The following is a 22,870-nucleotide window of genomic DNA, read 5'->3' as shown; positions in this document are numbered from 1 at the left end:
CCGATACCGTTACCCACACAACGCACGGACAATGTTTGGAGAATTGCCGGGTCCGTGCCGCACATGCGCAGGGCTGACAAGCTGCAGCCGCACGTACGCATACACCCCCACACACGCACCGATCGAGCTGGAAAAGATGGCCCCAGCTATGCTGGATCGCGTACCTGCCCACCCCCACCCCACAGCCTGCCTCTGGCCATCCCCCACCACTCCCCTCAGCCCTGGCAGAAGCCCCCGACCAGCGGCGCAGATCTCGCCCAAGTGTGGTGGTGCTGAACACTGGACACGCCCCCCTCTCTCTCCACAGCTGCCACGCCAGGCTCACGACTGCTGAGACCGCACATGGCCCATGTTGTGGGGAACTTGGTCCATCGGAGGCAGAGCATCGTGAGTCCCGCTAATGACATTCTAACGTGGTTGCACTGCACACGGCATACGTCACGATGACACGTGGAGGCGAAGCATCTTTGACCTAGGGTTAAATTTCGGCATCGGAAGCGATTCTCCACCCGATCGCTGTTCTTGATTTCGGCGTCAGGCAACGGAGAATCCCGCCCTGTGAATTAAATGGTTGTAATTCTGGGCCTGAAGAAATGTATTTATCAAAATGATATGTCCAACTGCAGTTCAGTTAACATTTAATATATGCAGAATGCAATTTGATTGCCCAGCACATGATCTGATTAAAAAAGGAAACTGGTCAAAATGATTCTGGAAATGTTATTACAAATTGATTAAATTTTAGTTTTGCCTCATTCATTATCTTTCAGGTGTAATCATTTTAATATTTATGATGTTTCTTCCACAGATTTCCTTTTCACAACACAGTAGCTTTATGGATCTAGTCCAATTCTTTGTCACATTTTTCAGGTAAGGTGATTTGCATTTAAGTATGAGTTTATTTTAATTTTTTGGTGTCAAATAATAATTCATTATGCGGCATATCACTGCCTCCAAAAAAACCAAACCAAGTGCAAAGTTTGCAATAAAAGTCAACAACAGTATAAGTGCCGAGAAATATGAAACCATTCTGATGATACAGGTCAGTTTTTAAGGTTCCAATAAAACTTTGAAACAATTCTGCTGCCCAACCCAGGTTTTACCATTTTTGTTGAGTAAAGAATTATTCCTTCTTTTTTGAGTGCTTCAGCTTTTTTTATTGACTGCACCACTACTGTGTTTTTTTTTGATAAATTGGTGAGCTTGAGCATGATCTACCCCACGCTAAACCTATTCATTGCTTTTACAGTTTGTATTCATCTTTGGTTTTATCCTAAAAGAAAACCACTCTCAATATCCCTCTCTTTATTTAAAAGAAATACTACTCATATCCAACTTGCCGTTTTATTTTTTTCTTCAATGAGAGTAAACTTAATTTCCTCTGTCTCTATTCAGAACTTAATGATTTATGTCTTGGAATGGTCTCCTGATTTTCCCTCCCAGATGGTTTCACAAATGTTTCATGCTTAGTAACAGTTTCTTGAATTTATAGAGATGATTCCACAATCTAATACCACAATCTGGTTCTCCCAGGGAAGGTATCTCGGGCAATTACTTTTGAGCAGCCTCAGATTCTCTGTAATGTTTTGTGATGAAGAATACCACAGGATGCCTGAAACTTTCCAGAATGAGCCTTCTACTGGGAATGGTACATTGGGGAATAGACCAGGGGCGGGATTCTCCGACCCCCCCCCCCCCCCGACCCCCGGCCGAGTCAGAGAATCGCCCGGGGCCGGCGTCAATCCCGCCCCCGCCGTGTCCCGAATTCTCCGCCCCCCGAGATTCGGCGGGAGCGGGAATTGCGCCGCGCTGGTCGGCAGGCCCCCCACGGCGATTCACCGGCCCGCGATGGGCCGAAGTCCCGCCGCTGACAGGCCTCTCCCGCCGGCGTGGATTAAACTACCTACCTGACCGGCAGGAGGCGGAGGCGGAAGAGACCCCCTCCCCTGCGCATGTGCCGGTATGACGTCAGCAGCCGCTGACGCTCCGGCGCATGCGCGGACTTACGCCGGCTGGCGAAGTCCTTTCGGCCCCAGCTGGCGTGGTGCCAAAGGCCGTTCACGCGAGCCAGCGGAGTGGGAACCACTCCGGCACGGGCCTAGCCCCTCAATGTGAGGGCTTGGCCCCCAAAGGTGCAGAGACTTCAGCACCTTTGGGGCCGCCCGACGCCGGAGTGGTTCATGCCACTCCGACACGCCGGGACCCCCCGCCCCGCCAGGTAGGGGAGAATCCCGGCCCTTATGTTCTATGGATCTAGCACTGAAACACTTTGTTTAAATGAAGGGGCAAGTGGAGTGTTTGTTTTTCACCTCCAATTTTATCCTCTTTGACCATTCTTCTCTTGAAAGACACTGATTTGAAGTGAAATTATTCTCCATTTTTTCACTTGTAATTATAGACTAGATAATGAATGCCAGTATGCAGTTCAAACAGAGTATAATAACCAAGCTCAATGCTTTCCTGTTCCAGTATCCAGAATAGGAATAATCAAATGCAGGGACCTTGGTAGGAGTTTCCTCCTTTGCACCATGAGGACACTTGGGGCATTAATCAAACCGTTACTACCTCACCAACAGAAGTAAGCTACCTCAGCACAGGTTAATATTCGGTACAAGACCTTCCCAGTCTAAATGGTTTAGTAATACGAGATGGCAGCAGAGACAACATTTACAACGTTTTGTAATTACTATTACAAATTCTGTTAATATTATGGATGTTTAGCCAACTATTACCACAGTGTTTTTCTCTGGACTCCTGCATTTAATTATTGGTCCGTCACCTTGTTACTTCAGCACCATTTTCTATAATCACAATTATTTTCCTTTTATAATAACCATCTGTTATCCTGATTGGAGATGACAAGTTAACAGGGCTAAAGTTATCAGATTCATGTTGCTATCTTTTATTACGGACTGGGGGTGCAGGTGGGGGGGGGGATTAATTTAAACAGTCCAGATTTCCCATCTCACTACCCATCCATAATCAGAAAGATGTTTCTTGATTTTGGATTTCCCCCTTTATAAGTGGTAGATTATTTTCTGGAATTTTATGCAAGAAGGCACGTAGAGATGGATGTGTCTTATACGCACAGACACTGGATTTGCAATGTTCCAGTAGAATATGGTGTCGATGAGGGTGAGGCAAATTACGTGGACAGAGCTCTTTCAGCTGCTACCTGTTGGGTGGTTAAAATGGTAGTCTGTCTAGATTCAGTTCCACACAGCAATATTAAAGGTTCAAGCAGCTTTGAAGAGATTATGGGCGGGATTCTCCCTTTTGGGGACTAAGTCCCCACGCCCGCTGGAAAACGGGTGGTAATCACTCTGGACTTTTTCCTCGAAAGTCCGGGGTGATTCCCTGTTCTCCAGGGGGCTAGCAGGGCCCTGGCGTTCATCCCACGGTTCTGGCTGCCGGCAGGGCCCTGCTGTACAGACCACGGGCTGCGCATGTGCATGGCGGCAGCAAGCGGGTCCACGCTTGTGCATGGCGGCCGGAGGCGGGTCCCCGCATGTGCACGGCAGCCCACCTTGGCGCTGCCGGGGTGGCGGAGCCACACAGCGGGCCTGCGTGGAGGAAGGTAGGTCCCTCCCAGATCGTGATGGCTCGCCAATCAGTGGCCCCCGATCGCAGGCTTTGCCACTACTGAGGCAACCCCCCCCCTCTCTGGAGTCGGGTTCCCCCTGCCTCCCCACCAGGACCGCCACTGCGGCTGCATGTCTCAGCTCCCACCGGGTGGTATCAGATGTAAACCAAGCCGGCGGAAGTTTGGCCGGTCGACCGCGGAGAATCGCTGCAGGGTCCTGTTCCAATGGCCCCCGACCGGCGCCGCGTTGACCGCACGCGTGAGGTTGGGAGGCCCACGGAGAATCGCGGAACGCTGTCGACCAGATTTCCGGCGTGAACGGCTATTCTTCGCCCCCAGGCCAGGCGGAGGGTTGAAGAATCCCACCCCATGTGTCACACCGCCCACTTCAGCTGGGTTTTGGACGAAGGATCTATTTTTCTAGGTCCCATACTCTCTCCGTTGGCCAGAGCGGCTGCCTTAGAAATATGGAATTTGATTTTCTGCAGTCACAGGGGATAACAAGGTCCCTCCTGATTTTCTGGAGGCTAGAAATTCCTCTGGTATGAGTCACGGTTAGTCAGGCATGTCAAGGTAAAGACAGTCTTTGTCCAGTCTTAAAATAATTTTATATAGCCAAGTTGACGTAGATATATATTTTCCTTCCTGTCTTCTGGATGGAACACTTTCAAAACTTAAAATATAAGTTGTAATTCATCTCTTCAATGTATGTGTTGCTGTTTGCAAAGTTTCAGCTACAACTCATCTTATTACCGTTTGAAGCATTGCATCTGATTCTGTTGTCTTGCATAAGCACTTAAGCACCAAAGATTTAAGAGGTTTATCAGATAACTAACTAAGCCATCGGCCTCGAAATTGGATTGCGATCCCATGTGGTTGTGCACATGAAGCAACATTTGTCTAACAGAGGGGGATGCAGGATCATCACATAATGGTCCACTTGCCTCATTAGGTTAGTATTGGTGAATTGCAGCCTCAGAGGCAGCTCAGTGGTCAAGGTTGAAGAAGGGTATCAAGATCAGCCTCAGAATTGGCCTGGAAGCAATTTGGAGGAGGGTGGGGTGACAGCAAGCTTTAGCTCACAGTTTTAACATTGAGCCAGAATGAGCACTCCTTGTGCTCATGATCGTGCAATCGGGTAAGTTTGAAGAAAACTGGAAACTTATTTAGTGGTAGCTTCCAGAGGTCTCCTTGGGGACCACTGTTTGCTGCTAAGCAGCTGAAGAAATTTGCCACAACATTCAAAGTGCATGTTGATTATTCGCAGATCAACTTGTCAAAATGGCTTGAAACAGACATCTGGTGCCCCGATTTGCATTTACAATGGGCCTATATGAGGTAAACTGGTGCAGTGGTTAGGTTCCTGCATTAACAATACAGAGGCGGCATGGTGGCACAGTGGTTAGCACTGCTGCCTCTTAGCCCCAAGAACCCGGTTTCAACTCTGGCCTTGGGTGACTGTCTATGTGGAGCTTGCACTTTTTCCCTGTGTATGCGTGGGTTTCCTCCCGGGTGCTCCGGTTTCCTCCCACAGTCCAAAGATGTGCAGGTTATGTGGATTGGCCATGATCAGAAAGTTAGAAGTTATGTTAGCTGGGGTTACTAGGTCAGGGGATAGGGTGGGGGTCTGCCCATAGGTAGGGTACCCTTTAAGAGGGTCAGTGCAGATTTCATGGGCTGAATGGCATCCTTCTGCACTGTAAAGATTCTATAACAAGGTCTGAGCAAGTAATCTAGAGACTTATGTTCAAATTCCACTCCAGCAGAAAAAGAATGTGAATTCAGTATTTTCGTAAATCAATTGACCTCACAAATCTACCTGTTGCAAATGCATCTGCTCATGACAGTATTGGTAATAATAACCACCACACCATCCTTGTGGAATTGAAGGCCCATCTTCACACTAAGGAAACCTCCCATTGTGTGTTGTAGCACTTCCACCGTGCTGAATGGGATAGATTCAAAACATATCTAGCAGCTGAAAACGAGACATCAATGATACAGTAGCAGAATTGTATTCCATTGAAATCTGTAATCTCATTGCCCGGCCCATTGTAAGATTATACAATAGGATTGACACAGGACTATATGCATGCTAAACAACCGAAACGGTATGTTATAGACAGAGCTAAACAATCTCACAACCAGGGGATCAGATCTAAGCTCTGTAGTCCCGCCACATCCACTTGTGAATGGTGTTGGATTAAACAACAAACAGGCAAAGAATGGACCTGCGTATTGCCAATGGTATTGCGTATTGCCAATGGAGCCCAGCATGGGTATGCAACGGGTAAAGATTTTATAACTATCTTTTTTTATAACCATCTTTAGCCAAAAACAATGAGTGGATGATCAAATTCAGTTTTCTTTTGAGATCCTCACAATCACCACAAAACAAATAGAATAATAAACATCCGAATTAGGAGCAGGAGTAGGCCACTCGTCCCCTCGAGCCTGCTCCACCATTCAATAGGATCATGGCTGATCATGGCTGATCTGATTGCAACCTCAACTCCACATTTCCACATGCCCCCAATAACCTTTCACCAGCTTGTAAATGAATAATCTATCTAGCTCCCTTAAAGATACAGTAAGAAATCTTACAACACCCGGTTAAACAACAGGTTTGTTTTGAATCACTAGCTTTCAGAGCGCAGCTCCTTCATCAGGTGAATGAAGAGGTGGGTTGCACAAACACGGTTCCCTGTCCCGGAGAAGCGGAGTCAGCGTCAGGCAGCTGGAATGGGGAGGATTTGGAAACACTTTGTGGATCCGCAAACCCTTCAGAATCATTGTCAGCTCCCTGGTTTGTGAGCTGGCATGCGCAGTCCCCGGTGACGGACGTTGCACCATCTGGATCTGTAAAGACTTAATTACCTGCAAAGACTCGCATTCAAAGTACCATCTTGCTTCATTGAATTTGTCCATATATGTGTTTGTGGAACCCACCACTTCATTCACCTGATGAAGGAGCTGCGCTCTGAAAGCCAGTGATTCAAAACAAACCTAGTGTTATAAGACTTCTTACTGAGTCTACCCCAGTCCAACACCGTCATCTCCACATTAAGAATATGCAAAGACTCTGCTTCCACTGTTTTTTGAGGAAGAGAGTTCAAGTCAGTGACGAGAGATCAGTGTTCTGCAGCCAATCAATTGAATTATTTTAGTTTTCTCCCAGGCTCCATGTTCTACCGAAAACAGCGACAAAAGAATCAGAATTATTTTAATTATTTTCATGAGACGTGGGCATCATTGACAAGGCCTGCAGCAGTTGCCCAGTCCCAATTGCCTTTGAACTGAGTGCTTTGCTGGGCCATTTCAGAGGGCAATTAAAAGTCAAACACATTACTGTGTCTGGAGTAATACGTAAGCGGGACCAGATAAGGACAGTAGATTTTCTTCCTAATGGGCATCAGTGAAACTGCTGCGTTTGTAATGACAATAAATGATAGGTCCCTCCCCCCAAGCAAAATCCAGTTTTTGACTAATTTGATTCATTCCATGTAATGTTAAGAAATGGAAGAGCTGTCTGGATACAGTAAAGCCTGTGCCCTTGGCAATCTCTCAGCCACAGTGCTGAAGACTCCAGTACTGGCTGAGCCAAGTGGCTTTGCAGCTATAGTGTTGACATCTACCCAATAGGGTGATCTTATTGACAGGATAGACACCAGGTGTATGTTTTCACTTGTTGGGGAGTCTAGAATGAGGGGAGACAGTTTAAGAATAAGGGCAGGGATTTTCCTTTGACTGTTGCCAGAATTGAGAAATGCAATTGGACGGAGAATCGGTTTTGACGGCGAAATCGTGGCGGCGCCGATTCATGCCAAATCACAATTCTCCGGGGCTTCGACAGCGGAGTCAATGCTTTCCACTCCGCACATACAGTAAACCCCATTGGCATGTCATTAGAGGGCCTGACCCGGTATTCTACGGGGCCTCCACGATTCTCCGCCACCACTGGGGCAGGGGAATTCCCCACGGCAAGGTTCACTTGTGCGTTTAAAAATCCCGAGAAACAGGCGCCGTAGCTGAGGGAGAGGGAAGAGGTAGGACACGGAGAGGCACGTACGTAGGCTGTCGGGCTGGAGACTGGCTGGCATGTGGGGGATGGATTATCAGGACCGGAGGCGGGGTGACCCCACCCCCCGGGAGAGGGGCAGTGTACAGGTACGGATCGCCATTGCCTTAGCCTGCAAGGCAGCCATCTTGCTTTGCACCCCACTGACCATCCACCTTGGCCCCTGGTCTGCACAGTAACACCGACCATATGCATACAATGGCTTTGGCACGGCATTGGCAGGCCCTCCCTGATGCCCATTAGGGCGAGTTCCCAACCACGCGGGTGATGTGTGGTCTGAGCAGTCGGGAACCCAGCATGGCAGCTGCGGATTGTGAGAGCTTCCCCGAGGGCTGGGGGACTAGTAGGGGTTGGCCAGGGGGTGGCCTGTGGGGACGTGGATGGCGGGCCGGATCCATGCACGTCTGGTGCCATGTTGTACGGCGCAACCATTGCAGGAGCTGGGAGTTTCACCCGGCGCCGCTGCTAGCCCCTCACCGGTCCCGGAATCGGTGAGAATTCAGAGCTGATTTGGCACCGCAAATTCTCTGTTTGAGCCGTGCTGGCCACTGAAACAGAAATCCAGCCCCTTCTTTATTTTCTTCCTTTTGACTTGCATCACCCATTTGGAGGACCGTGCTTTGATATTAACTATATACTTCTCTGTTATACATATTAAATTCATACTCATCTGTTTATTGACTGGTGTTGTTTACTCTTTCCTCGACTTGTTCTATTTCTTTTCTTGTTTCTGTGATTTTAAAATTCAGTTTCCTGTTTGAAGGCGGTAAAGTGCTTTGACTGTCCGAAAAGTTTGTAATAAAATACTTTAGTTGGAGATAAAACAATGAGTTACAATAATATTTCGCTGCATAACATTTAGATTTCTGTATCTAATCCTGTCTCTCTTTCCTTTTCAAGATACTTACACAGTATTTTGAAGTGTTTCTGGTTATTACTGTTCTTTGTTCACTTATCATTCCTGTTTCCTTTGTTTTTATATCCCTGATTACTTGAATTACACAGGTTTCTAATTTAAATTGCAAACATAAATCTGCTTGAGGAAGTGAGCATGATACTATATTTGTGTGTCAAGCATAATTCGGGGGAACCTATCCTGCCTGCGTAAAATGTATGCATTTAAAATAGCTGTCCAAAAATTTGCGACAAATTCCCACTCAGTGCACTGCACTTATCAATTGCAGTTATTATTCTTTGAGCAGTCCAATGGTTACAAAACGTCTGGTAAGGTATCATCTGAATGGGGAATAAAATCTAAATGGCTAGCTGCAACATTTAAAAAAGTATTTTATTTTCTTTCCTTTTATGGTTTATTTCAAATCTGTTTGTTACCAGCTCAGTGGTCCTCCTGCTGAGAAGTAGCGATGTAAAAGCCGGTTGTAAAGATGAGAAATAATTGCTGCCACTAATAGTTGACAAAGACAGGGACGTGCAGTGGAATGATATGGGCTTATTTGCCCAAAGTTGGAGGGAGTTTTCTGGAGGAAGGGAAAGTTCTTGAAGAGTTCTAACTGAAAATTGTTGGAAGAACGTCGTTCTCCCATGTGCACGGAATCCAACAAAAGCAATTTGCCGTTTTGAAATTTTTGCAGTTTGTGTGCACAGAATGCGAAAAGATTGGGCGTGCTTAAACTAAAGGAATCTGAGCAGTGCAAATACCAGCTAATTCTTCATGATGTTCGCTTCTCTTCAATGCTGGTATATGTAGATTGGCAGTAGATGATTGCATTACTCACATTGAGATGCAGAATAAACCTATTTAAACAAATTTGGATTGTGGATGAGAACAATTCATCAATGGTAGTTGGGATGCGGAGTTACAAAATGTTCACAGAATTCAAATATTTTTGGCATCCATGAGGTGCTGTGACGGACCTGCCAAAATGGGGAAAAATAATAAGTCTTCACACCAGGCAATAATACTATCCTTGGTTATATAAAACGACAATCGACTTTCAAAGTGTTGTGGCAGTCTCTGGGCGAAGCAGAGGTCTCAGTGAATGAGGGACATCAAAGAAATGAACAACCTCTTTACAACTATAAAGAAAAAATGCAGTTGCTTGTTCTGAATTACAATACTTTTTAAACGACAGAGAACTGTGTCTGTGCTCAAAAGGGTCCTTTGTTGTGTTTTGCACAGTTAATATGAACAGTTTTTTTTTAATCACCCAGCTAACTGGGTTGGGTCTGTGCCTGATGAAAGCAGGTTATTTCAATAAATTAGAAATTATATTTGGAAAATTTACTTCTGAAATGTCATTTAAAACACCTGATGCAAATTTGAATAGGTAAACACCTGAATACTAGACTATGATCAAAAGTATTCAGAGGTTATTACAAGAATAATATTCTGCTGCCGTCAGGATTTATTCTTTTGTTATCTTAGTTAAATCTTATTTGTGCACATAAATCAGAGATAAAATGAATCTCGTAAATAACCTGCGACAGAGTTGATCAGCACTGATAATGACCATGATAAATGTTAAGTGGAAGATGTAGTATTCTGTCATATAAGGCTGCCAGGCTCAGAATATAAACTCTGCCCTAAACACGTCTCCTGGAGGAATCTTTCTCCAATTATCGCTCTCATTCACTCTCACTCACTCAATTGTCAAACTGTTTCTGCTTGGAAAGATTGCCCAATGTCCTGGGGCTTTCAGTTCCCCACAATCTGCCCCGTTGCAACTTTCCAAGCATGTCTGGCAACGGAGAAGCAACTGTGCACAAAGAAACTCGGATAATTCCTTAAGACCTGGGGCGGGATTCTCCGACCCCCCGCCGGGTCGGAGAATCGCCAGGGGCCGGCGTTAATCCCGCCCCCGCCGTCTCCCGAAGTCTCCAGCACCAGAGATTCGGCGGGGGCGGGAGCCGCGCCTGTTGGCGTGCCCCCCCCCCATCGATTCTCCGGTCCGCGATGGGCCGAAGTCCCGCCGCTGTCATGCCGGTCCCACCGGCGGGAATCAAACCACCTACCTTACCGGTGGGACCAGGCGGCGCGAGCGGGCTCCGGGGTCCTGGGGGGGGAACGGGGTGATCTGGACCCGGGGGGTGCCCCCTCGGTGGCCTGGTCCATGATCAGGGCCCACCCATCGGCGGGCGGGCCTGTGCCATAGGGGCACTCTTTTCCTTCCGCATTCGCCACAGTCTTCACGATGGCGGATGTGGAAGTGTCCCCCTCCCCTGCGCATGCGCGGGGATGATATCAGCAGCTGCTGACGCTCCGGCGCATGCGCGGACTTCTGCTGGCCGGCGAAATCCCGTCGGCCCCACTGGCGTGGCGCCAAAGGCCGTTCCCGCCAGCCGGCGGGGCACCGACCACTCCGGCACGGGCCTAGCCCCTCAAGGTTAGGGTTTGGCCCTTCTCTGCACCTTTGGGGCGGCCCTACGCCGGAGTGGTTCACGCCACTCCATCCCGCCGGGACCACCCGCCCTGCCGGGTAGGGGGGAATCCTGGCCCTGATTAGAGATTTCATGGGATATGGACAATACTGGCAAGACCAGAATTTGTTGTGCATCACTGATCACCCTGATCTGAATGGCGTACTAGGCCATTTCAGAGGGTAGTTAAAAGTAAATGATCTGGAGTCACATGTAGGTCAGACCAGATAAGGAGAACATTTTTCCTTCCTGAAAGGACATTAGTGAACCAGATGTTTTTTTATGACAACTGATGATAGCTTCATGGTTACTATCATTGAGATTAGCTTTCAACTCCAGAGTTGTTAACTGAATTCAAATTTCACCAGCCATGGTTTCTCCTCTCAACGCATGTCTGCTGACAGAAATGTCATTGGAGCGCCTCTTTAAGAAAGGTTTTTGTCTTATCATATGGCTTCAGTGATGTCATTGTGTAGGCAAAACTGGGCAGTGGCTCTGTGAGCTATTTTTGATTTTGTTTTCACATTTGGATGCTGTGGACTTAGACAGGAGAACATAAGTGTTTTGGCCTGTCCCTCTCTATTTTCATTTTAAATATCTGTTCCAGTAAAAATCGCTTTGGTGGTGGCTTTAGATATAGTTTGCTTTCCGGAAGAGTTTAAAACGTCGCTGGTGAGACAGGGTCAGAATCTCAGGGAAAGCCAGTCTAATTCAAGTGAGAATGCAGAGTGCTGGGCCATGCCCTTGAAAATGGGATTTTGGTTTATGGGATTTTGTTTTTGAAATGAAACAGTTAAGTGGGAATTCATTAATACAGTGCTGTATTAGTAATAAAGTTTGTTTTAATATACCCTATTTGTGCGTGGAATCAGGCATTGAGCAAAGTATCCTTTCCTCTCAGCCTTACAAATGAAATAAAATATTGGGGTTTCTGACTGGTATCCTAGCAGCTGTTGGGGTCTGGTCTGGGACCACAATAAGATTATTGTAGTTGTGGGGTGTCTTTATATTTGTAATTGATAAAAGTTATTGCTGTGTGTTTATATAAATATTAACTCAGTTCTTAGAATAAAGCTTATTTTGATTAAAGTGTCTGGGAAGACTGTTGAACAACACCTGACGGTTAGGCTTTTGTGCTCACCCTAGCCAAATTCAACATAAAAAGTTACAGGTCAGGTGAACTCCATAATACACTTTGGAGTGTTTTAAACCTTGGCCTGTAACAGAAAGGAGTTTTGATTTTTTTGGTTTTGCTGTGATCGAGTTTTATATTATTGATCTCACAAGCAAACCTGAGATAGGATGAACTCAAAGGGGTTAGTTTGTTCACACTCAAAACATGAAAAAAGGGTTCATAGCTTTCCCCCTCACATTCAGATAATAGAGGGATAGAGAAAAGAAAGATTTACAATGGAGACAAGGTAAAGAAATGTTGTTTCATGTAGGTTCAAAAGTCCAGAATCAAAGTCCAATGAGGTGTTTCTTCGTGGTGGGTTGAAAACTGATGCTGGATAATTCACTTTTCTAGTGGTTTTGTCTTCACCCAATGAGATAGGCATGTGAGGTTTATCAGTCTTGTAGATGATGGTACAGAATTAGTAGATTAGAGTCAGGCATTCCACTTGGATAGTTAGTGCTCCATATCTGGGGCTACTCGACAGGTGATAATAGCTAACTGAGCTTAACAGTTTAGCAAGGCTTCATTACTTATTCAACAAGCCAGAAACCCTTGGCACATGAGTCCCACATCTTTGACAAAGGGTATATTCCCATCATCTGGATTCCAAAGACTATTAAATGGCTCAGCCATTAGGAAAGTATAGGAAGGTTGTGGGGCCTTTCTCTTAACATATGATCCAGCCCCTTCTGACCCACCTAGGTTATTAAGTGCAGATGTCCTTTGTATAACTCTCTGTGAAGTTGGGCTGTACAGTCCACAGGTAGTCATTAGTGGCTCCTCAGGTTTTTCCAAAACTGCCAACTAGCTTCCTTTGTTCAGGGGTCACAGGCAGACATAAATCCAGTCATTTAAAAGAACTTTGTTCAGCTTTTATATTTTGGTAATAGCGACGAGCTTACCTATAAAGAACAAAGAAAAGTACAGCACAGGAACAGGCCCTTCGGCTCTCCAAGCCTGCGCCGATCATGCTGCCTGTCTAAACTAAAATCTTCTACGCTTCCGGGGTCTGTATCCCTCTAATCCCATCCTATTCATGTATTTTTCAAGATGCCCCTTAAACGTCACTATCGTCCCTGCTTCCAACACCTCCTCCGGCAGCGAGTTCCAGACACCCACTACCGTCTGTGTAAAAAACTTACCTCGTACATCTCCTCTAAACCTTGCCCCTTGCACCTTAAACCTATGCCCCCTAGTAATTGACCTCTCTAATCTGGGAAAAAGTCTCTGACGATCCATTCTGTCTATGCCGCTCATAATTTTGTAGACCTCTATCAGGTCGCCCCTCAACCTCCTTCATTCCAGTGAGAACAAACCAAGTTTCTTCAACCTCTCCTCGTAGCTAATACCCTCCATACCAGGCAACATCCGAGTAAATCTCTTCTGCACCCTCTCTAAAGCCTCCACATCCTTCTGGTAGTGTAGTGACCAGAATTGGACACTATACTCCAAGTGTGGCCTAACTAAGGTTCTATACAGCTTGAACATAACTTGCCCATTTTTATACTCAACGCCCCGGCCAATGAAGGCAAGCATGCCGTATGCCTTCTTGACTACCTTCTCCACCTGTGTTTCCCCTTTCATTGACCTGTGGACCTGTACACCAAGATCTCTCTGACTGTCAATACTCTTGAGGGTTCTACCATTCATTGTATATTCCTCACCTGTATTAGACCTTCCAAAATGCATTACCTCACATTTGTCCGGATTAAACTCCATCTGCCATCTCGCCGCCCAAGTCTCCAAACGATCTAAATCCTGCTGTATCCTCTGACAAGTCCTCATCACTATCCGCAATTCCACCAACCTTTGTGTCATCCGCAAACTTACTAATCAGACCAGTTACATTTTCCTCCAAATCATTTATATATACTATGAACAGCAAAGGTCCCAGCACTGATCCCTGCGGAACGCCACTAGTCACAGCCCTCCAATCAGAAAAGCACCCTACCATTGCTACTCTCTGCCTTCTATGACCTAGCCAGTTCCGTATCCATCTTGCCAGCTCGCCTCTGATCCCATGTGACTTCACCTTTTGTACCAGTCTGCCATGAGGGACCTTGTCAAAGGCCTTACTGAAGTGCATATAGACAACATCCACTGCCCTACCTGCATCAATCATCTTTGTGACCTCCTTGAAAAACTCTATTAAGTTAGGGAGACACAACCGCCCCTTCACAAAACCGTGCTGCCTCTCGCTAATACGACCACTTGCTTCCAAATGGGAGTAGATCCTGTCTCGAAGAATTCTCTCCAGTAATTTCCCTACCACTGAAGTAAGGTTCACCGGCCTTTAGTTCCCTGGATTGTCCTTGCTACCCTTCTTAAACAAAGGAACAACATTGGCTATTCTCCAGTCCTCCAGGACATCACCTCAAGACAGTGAGGATCCAAAGTTTTCTATCAAGACCTCAGCAATTTCCTCTCTTGCCTCCTTCAGTATTCTGGGGTAGATCTCATCAGGCCCTGGGGACTTAGCCACAATAAAATGTTTCAAGATGCCCAACACCTCTTCTTTTTGGATCTCAATGTGACCCAGGCTATCTACACACCCTTCTCCAGACTCAACATCCACCAATTCCTTCTCTTTGGTAAATACTGATGCAACGTATTCATTTAGTATCTCGCCCATTTCCTCCGGCTCCCACATAGACTCCCTCCCCTGTCCTTCAATGGGCCAACCCTTTCCCTGGCTCTTGCTTTTTATGTACGTATAAAAAAACCTTGGGATTTTCCTTCACCCTATTTGCCAATGACTTTTCGTGACCCCTTTTAGTCCCCCTGACTCCTTGCTTGAGTTCCTTCCTACTTTCTTTATATCCCACACAGGCTTCGTCCGCTCCCAGTCTTCTCGCCCTGAAAAATGCCTCCTTTTTCTTTTTGACGAGGCCTACAATATCTCTTGTTATCCAAGGATCCCGAAATTTGCCATATTTATCCTTCTTCCTCACATGAACATGCCCGTCCTGAATTCCTTTCAACTGACATTTGAAAGCCTCCCACATGTCAGATGTTGATTTCCCCTCAAACATCCACCCCCAATCTATGTTCTTCAGTTCCCGCCTAATATTGTTATAATTAGCCTTCCCCCAATTTAGCACATTCACCCCAGGACTACTCTTATCCTTGGCCACCAGCACTTTAAAACTTACTGAATTGTGGTCACTGTTCCCGAAATGCTCCTCTACTGAAAGTTTTACCACCTGGCCGGGCTCATTCCCCAATACCAGATCCAGTGCAGCCCCTTTCCTAGTTGGACTATCTACATATTGCTTTAAGAAGCCTTCCTGGATGCTCCTTACAAACTCTGCCCCGTCCAAGCCCCCAGCACTAAGTGAATCCCAGTCAATCTTGGGGAAGTTAAAGTCTCCCTTCACAACAACCCTGTTGCTTTTACTTCTTTCCAAAATCTGTCTACCTATCTGCTCCTCTACCTCCTGCTGGCTGTTGGGAGGCCTGTAGTAAACCCCCATCATTGTGACTGCACCCTTCTTATTCCTGATCTCTGCCCTCTGAGGTGTCCTCCCGCATTACAGCTGTAATATTCTCCCTAACCAGTAGCGCAACTACTCCACCCCTTTTACATCCCCCTCTATCCCACCTGAAACATCTAAATCCTGGAATGTTTAGCTGCCAATCCTGTCCTTTTCTCAACCAGGTCTCTGTAATGGCAACAACATCATAGTTCCAAGTACGAACCCAAGCTCTAAGTTCATCTGCTTTACTTGTTATACTTCTTGCATTAAAACATATGCACTTCAGGCCACCAGTCCCACTGTTTCAGCAACATCTCCTTGTCTGCGCTTCCTTACAGCCATAGTGGCCCTATTCCCAAGTTCTCCCTCAATTTTGTCACCTTCTGACCAATTGGTCCGGTACCCACCCTTCTGCCATACTATATATAGTTTATAAAAATATAAAAGGTGTGGTCTTAGTCCCTAACATGGTGCTGCTGCCACTCTTTCAGTTATAATTCTAAGCTGCAGCTAAAGTGCAGGCTGCCAGTGCGAGAAGCTGTGAATATATAAATAAATAAAAGAATAGAATCAACTACCCCCCATGCAGAAGGACACCATTCGACCCATCGAGTATCAAGCGAAGAAGTCCTACATTGATATGTGTGCAAAATAGCATGGCATTAATAACAAGTTACCTGTTTCTGTCAGTGATTTTCTTGCATGGAGTGAATTTCTTTTTGGCAGGATCTTTGAACTTCCTTAAGTTGTGGGGGGTCGTGATATGTTCCACGGAAGGGTTTCACATGCACTATAAGGAGCATCTATAATACATGTAGAGACGTGCTTGAGGAACTACAGGCACTCCAAAGGCTGAGTAGAGCAACACCATGATGATACCAAGACGGATAAACCAATGATATTCAGTGTTCAACATCTGGTCTGCATTGAATGAACTAATAATTACCTCAAAAGGGGGTAAAATTGGCTTCTTTACCCTTGAGAGACAGAGTCAGTTTGGATTACTGCTCTCAGGTAGAATATAGAATTCCGATTGTGATTAAAGAAATGGGAGTTGGCTGGAAAAGGATTTATTCAGCCGCCATGTTCAGTAATATGCTTATGCAAACTTTTAGGTTTGCACATGAAGAATGCTTTTATGGACAAGGTACCAGAAGGATAACTTAGATCAGCATGAGTAAGTGCCTTCAGGAAAGAAAGGCAGAACATTTTGGAGAGGTGTGAAGGTCGGGGGAAGGAAGGGGTGAGTGTGACAGAAAGTTTTAGTGGAAGCGCTGCGAAAAGAAGTGTGGAGAAAAAATGACCATATTTTTTGAACTATTAAGTAAGAACTTATTTGCGCAATTGCATTTAAAGATAAACAGATAATACTGAAGAAAATACAATTTTGCTATGTATATAAAGTTATGTTATTGGCATCTGTAATTCTTGTTACATTTGTATAATGGTTTCTAGTTTTTTAAGTGGATGATTATAATGACTTGTGTGCATTGCTGTTGATGCCAGTTCTGTTTGTGCATTTCACACCCCTTAGAAAATGACCTTGTTTAACAACTTATTTACAAATCACTCGTGCTCCTGGTTCATGTGTGACTATGTGCTGGGAATTTTAGACAGCATTATCAGGCTTCAGCGATGAGCTTCTGGATTCTACTTGTGTGTTCGGCATGGGACAGAGCTTAGAACGATGGGGATGCCAGGCACGGAAAGCACTGGTGTTAGGTAATAGAAAACAGGGGCAGGGTTCCCCGACACCCCGCTGGGTCGGAGAATCCCCCAGGGGCGGCATGAATCTCGCCCCGCCGCTACACGCCGTTGCCATATTCTCTGGCAGGTGAAAAATCGCGCCGACGGGAATTGCGCCTCGCAGAATCGTGAAAATCAGCGCGACGCAATGGGTCCAGGGGCTGCTCCAAATCTCTGGCCTGGATGGGCCGAATTCCTGCCGACGAGACCAAAGGTCAAACCTGCGTAAATCAAACAAGCTTTTTAACGACGTCAACCAGTCGTGCTGGCTGATGCCGGCGAGCACGGAGGTCGGCGTGAGGCGGCCGCCGGAGAGGAGACGGCACAGCTGTAGGTGGAGGGGGGGAGGGTCGCGGGTGCCGGTGGAGGGTGATCCCCAGGGCCATGGGTGCGTGCCGGTGATCGGGGTCGGTGCCGGGGGGGGGGGGGGGGGGGGGGGGGGGGGGGGGGCTGGGGTTGGGGTGGAGAGGGGATGGGGGGTGGAGAGCGGATGGGGGGTGCAGTCGGTTGGGGTGGAGAGGGGATGGGGGTGCAGTGGGTTGGGGTGGGGAGGGGATGGGGGTGCAGTGGATGGGGGGTGCCAGGGATCGGAGTGCGGGGGATCTCCACCCCCCCATCCCCTCTCCACCCCAACCGACTGCACCCCCCCATCCCCTCTCCACCCCCCATCCCCTCTCCACCCCAACCCCAGCCCCCCCCCCGGCACCGACCCCGATCACCGGAGGGGGGTTGCCAGGAAGAGAAGTGCCAGGGAGGGGGAGAGCCGGGGAGGGGAGAGCCGGGGAGGGGAGAGCCGGGGAGGGGAGAGCCGGGGAGGGGGGGAGGGTGCCGGGAGGGGAGTGCCGGGGAGGGATGGTGCCGGGGTGAGGGGGTGGAGAGCGCCAGGAAGGGGAGTGCCGGTGAGGGGAGTGCCGGGGAGGAGGGGGGTTACCGGGGAGGGTGGGTGCCGGTGAGGGGAGGGCCGGGGAGGGAGGATGCCGGGTAGGGGTGTGCCGGGAAGGGGGGTTGCTGGGGAGGGGGGATGCTGGAGAGGGGAATGCCGGGGAGGGGGTTTGCCGGGGAGGGGAGAGCCGGGAGGGGAATGCCGGGGAGGGGTGGTGCCGGGGTGATGGGGAGGAGAGCACCAGGAAGGGGAGTGCCGGTGAGGGGAGTGCCGGGAAGGAGGGGGGTTACCGGGGAGAGTGGGTGCCGGTGAGGGGAGTGCCGGGGAGGGAGGATGCCGGGGAGGGGTGATGCCGGGGTAATGGGGAGGAGAGCACCAGGAAGGGGAGTGCCGGTGAGGGGAGTGCCGGGAAGGAGGGGGGTTACCGGGGAGGGTGGGTGCCGGTGAGGGGTGTCGGGGAGGGAGGATGCCGGGGAGGGGTGTGCCGGGAAGGGGGGTTGCTGGGGAGGGGGGATGTTGGAGAGGGGAATGCCGGGGAGGGGGGGAGTGCCAGGGAGGGGAGAGCTGGGGAGGGGAAGGCCGGGGAGGGGGGGGTGCCGGGGAGGGGAGTGCCGGTGAGGAGGGTTGCTGGGGAGGGGAGATGCTGGAGAGGGGAATGCCGGGGAGGGGGGGAGTGCCGGGGAGGGGAGAGCTGGGGAGGGGAGTTCCGGGGATGGGGGGGGGGTGCCGGGGGAGGGAGTGCCGGCGAGGTGTGGTGCCGGGGTGATGGAGAGGAGAGCGCCAGGGAGGGAAGTGCCGGGGGGTGGGCGTGCCGGGGGGGGGGGGGGGGGGGAGTGCCGGGGAGTGTGGGTGTGCTGGCGAGGGGTGTCGGGGATGGGGGTGTGGGGTTTGACTGGCCAGATGCCAGCTGGCAGCTGCGACCATGCAGCCCATGGCATCTGGCTGCAGAGGGGGCTATGGGCAATGATGGCATGTCGTCTATCGCAACCCCCACCCCCTGCAGACCATTATGTTTGGGCACCACCCAGCGATGTTGGCCGCCGTGGCGGGATCTGCTCTTCTACATGTTGCCCTTTTTGAGCTGGAGCAGGAGCGTGCCAGGGAGGCGGCGGAGGCTGCTTCAGAGGAGCGTGCCGCAGGGAGGCGGTTGACAGCTGCCCAGGCTGGAGAACTACCCGCCCGACAGGATGAGGAGGAGGAGGTGGTGGTGCCACGGCGACGGAGGGGCCCGATGAGGCCCCGTGTGTACCGGCACCACTTGTCGTACCAGGACCTCGCGGACTGGGCATGCAAGAGGAGACTCAGGATATACCGGGAAACCATTGCCCACATCTGCCACCTGATGGCACACCTGGCACCGCGTGGGACTGGGGCAGGACACCCTTTCTTGGTGACCGTCAAGGTTACGGTGGCCCTTAACATCTCCGCCACGGGGTCGTTCCAGTCACCAAGTGGGGACCTATCTGGCATCGGTCCACTGGAGCATCCTTGCAGTGAATGACACCCTGTATGCTATCGTGGACCACGACATCCAGTTCCCTGTGGACTGCGCCCACCAGGATGTCCGCGCAGCGTGCTTTGCTGCCGTGGCCATGATGCCCATGGAATAGGGGGCGATCGATGGAATGCATGTCGCCATGCGGCCACCAGCGGATAACAGGGCTGTGTTCACGAACAGGAAGGGGACCTACTCCATGAACAGTCAGGTGGTCTGTGAGGATCCTGCACGTCTGCGCGTAACCGGGCAGTATTCATATTGGCCCAATCGTTCATCCCCGCCATGTTCGAGGGAACCCACCGCCCCGGCTGAGGGGCTGGTTGCTAGGCAACAAGGATTACCAGTTGCGATCGTGGTTGATGACGCCTATACGGAGGCCACAGACCGATGCGGAGAATCGCTACAACGATGCCCTTGCAGCGACCAGGAGTGTGGGTCGAGAGGTGCTTTGGGCTACTGAAGATGCGCTTCAGGTGCCTGGACTGCTCTGGAGGGGCCCTCCAGTACCTGTTGGAGAGGGTCGGCCACATCGTTGTGATCTGCTGCATACTGCACAACATAGCCCAGCAGAGGTTGATGTGCTGGAGGCTGGGGAGGGGGATCAGCAACACGACGAGGGACAGGCCTCCCCAGATGAGGAGAATGGGGTCAATGTACAGGACAGACGGGCTGGACATGGACAGGAAGCTGCCCACCATTACCGGCTGGGCCAGCTGGCATGGGACGGGATGATAGCCACACGGTTCACAGACTAGGGGGTGTGGTGTTGCTCTATTTATTTATCTCGGTAAATACAAGCCTTCCCTTATATCGATCAAATGACCACACAACCAGTTAGTTAGTTTAAAAGACGGTTTATTTACATACACAAGGGTTATCTCAACATGTATTATGTATTATATCTCAATATCTATTATGAGTTAAACTACACCTATCAACTGCAATAACCTATACTTAACTTCAGGGTGACCAGCACTGTGCAAATGGATAAGGCCTTTATCTAGATTTCACTTGGCTGGTTCGAAGAAAGTGGCTCTGTCTCTGCTGGGTTCATCTGGCAGGAAGCGATCGTTGTTCTTGAACTTGGCTGGCTGTTCCTGCTGCAATTAGGCTGGCACAGGCCGGATCCAAAAGAGACAGAACACCTGGCTGTGCCCTCTTTTATCCTGGGATTTCGCACTCTTTGGGGCGGTCCTTAACCTTGGACCCAATAATTTGACAGGGCTCTGATCACTGTCTTCGATTTCGGCCAATAAAGGGGCGGGTGCCTTGGTAGCTGGGTGGGTCCTTAGTGGTCATTGACCTTGGCAGTTGTGCTTTCTGAGTAAAGGGAGTGGCGGCAATCAGTCTGTGGCTGTACCGGTTGCTTGATCGGAGTTCTATTGTCCTGGGAAAATGAGCCATTGAAATATAAACGAGGGGGGGTTTCGGTCTGGTCTGGTTACCTGTGTTTTAGATACACATCGGCTGTGTATCTGTCTGAGTCTTGGGCTGGCCATAATTCCCAGAGTCCTTTGCAGGTGGCCATCTAAAATGGCTACATTGGGAATCGCCGATTATGGGCACGGACAGCACAGTACGGCACCAGCCCACCACCCTCACCTCACCCACCACCAACCACCCTCACCCCACCTGCCACCAACCACACTCACTCAGCCCACCACCAACCTCCCTCACCCCGCCCGCCACCGCATGCACACCACCCCTCCATTGCACATCTACCTGCAGCACAACAGGCGGGGCTCACACGGTCGCCAGTGGAAGCGGGTCTATTGCATGCCATGGAGGATGATGACAACCCACTCTGCGATGAGCACTGGGCTTTATCACTGGGCTTTATATCATTAGACAATGTCTGACTCATAGCCACAGTAACACCCTCCACTTGGACCGTCCCTGCATGCGGCCTTGACACTGCAGCGCACGGTCCCATCGTCTGCCCGGGTGGATGGTGAGGGTGACGGGGGGGGGGGGGCACACTCACCTGAGCTGGACGTCCTATCACCCCTCACACACACACCGGCACTCACCTCACATCCCACCCCCGCACGCATCGCACAGAGCACAGAGGAAGCTTCTGTAGGTTTGGAAGTTCATACACGTGCCCGAGGCCCTATAGTCTGCACCCGTGCCAACTTACTCAGTGTTTAATTGTATGGCCCTACGGGCCCTATGATTACGTCTAGGTGGTTCCCCAGACGGTACTGCAGAACCTGAGGCAGACTCCTGTGATTCCTGCCCTAGCGGCTGTTTCCTAGGGTGGTTCGGCCTGGGTGGGCCAGGCTGTGGCTCGGGCAACTGGGATGGCGAGCTGCCAGCCTGTCCTGTCCGTTGTGCACTAGATGCACCTGGGACGGAAATGGAGGAGTCCGAGGTGTCGCGGTGTTCCGGGACCACCCCTGCAGGGGGACCTGGAACAGGCCCCGGCACCTCCTCCTCCCTTGGGGTGCCTGATGGCCCCCAGGCCTCTCCATGGGTCGGGGGTATGAACAGATCCAGCACCCGACGTACCGGCGGCACCTGGCGCTGCCAGTCCTGGAGGCCCGCCCTGGTATCAACAAGGGTCTGCAAGTTTGCAGCCATGGAGCTCAGGGATTTGGCCATCCCTGCCTGTTTCTGGGCGAAGCTGGCCAGCACCTCAGCAATGACGGCGATGACCTCAGCGATGGCCTGCTGAGACTGGGCCACGGCGTTTAGCGCCTCTGCAATCTGCAGCTGGCTCTGGCTCATGGCTGTCTATGCGAGCGCAGCCATGTCCTGAGCCACAGACGCCACCTGCACGGAAAGCCCCAGGCCTTGCACACTGATCCCCATATCTCCACCATGGATACCACCCGTGCGGTTTCGGCCTGGGTGGCACGCATGACCGGCACCACTCCCTGCTCCTGCATGCGGGTGGACTCCTCCACCGACGTCTGCAGCTGCTGCAAACCGGCCGCACCCCTTCGATTGTCCCTGTGTCCATGACTGAATCGGGTCTATGGGTGGGTGTGGTAACTCCAGGAACCCGGAACCCGTCTGGGCCGCAGATGGTTGTTGTGGCTGGGCTGC

At 49.8% G+C, this 22,870-nt stretch overlaps 1 protein-coding gene across 1 annotated transcript in view; it reads left to right on the top strand.

Moving 5' to 3' along the window:
• Positions 1-22,870, top strand: part of atrnl1b (attractin-like 1b) — a 1,095,064-nt gene that overhangs the window by 642,255 nt on the left and 429,939 nt on the right. Inside the window, exon 25 of the mRNA XM_038774130.1 lies at positions 809-870. Within this exon, the coding sequence (XP_038630058.1) occupies positions 809-870 (62 nt within the window). The remainder of the gene's footprint in view (positions 1-808; positions 871-22,870) is intronic.

Source organism: Scyliorhinus canicula, chromosome 16, assembly GCF_902713615.1.
Source record: "Scyliorhinus canicula chromosome 16, sScyCan1.1, whole genome shotgun sequence".
Classification (NCBI taxonomy): Eukaryota; Metazoa; Chordata; class Chondrichthyes; order Carcharhiniformes; family Scyliorhinidae; genus Scyliorhinus; species Scyliorhinus canicula.
Note: the sequence above shows the minus strand (reverse complement) of the source record. Positions and strands in the feature narration are given on the sequence as shown.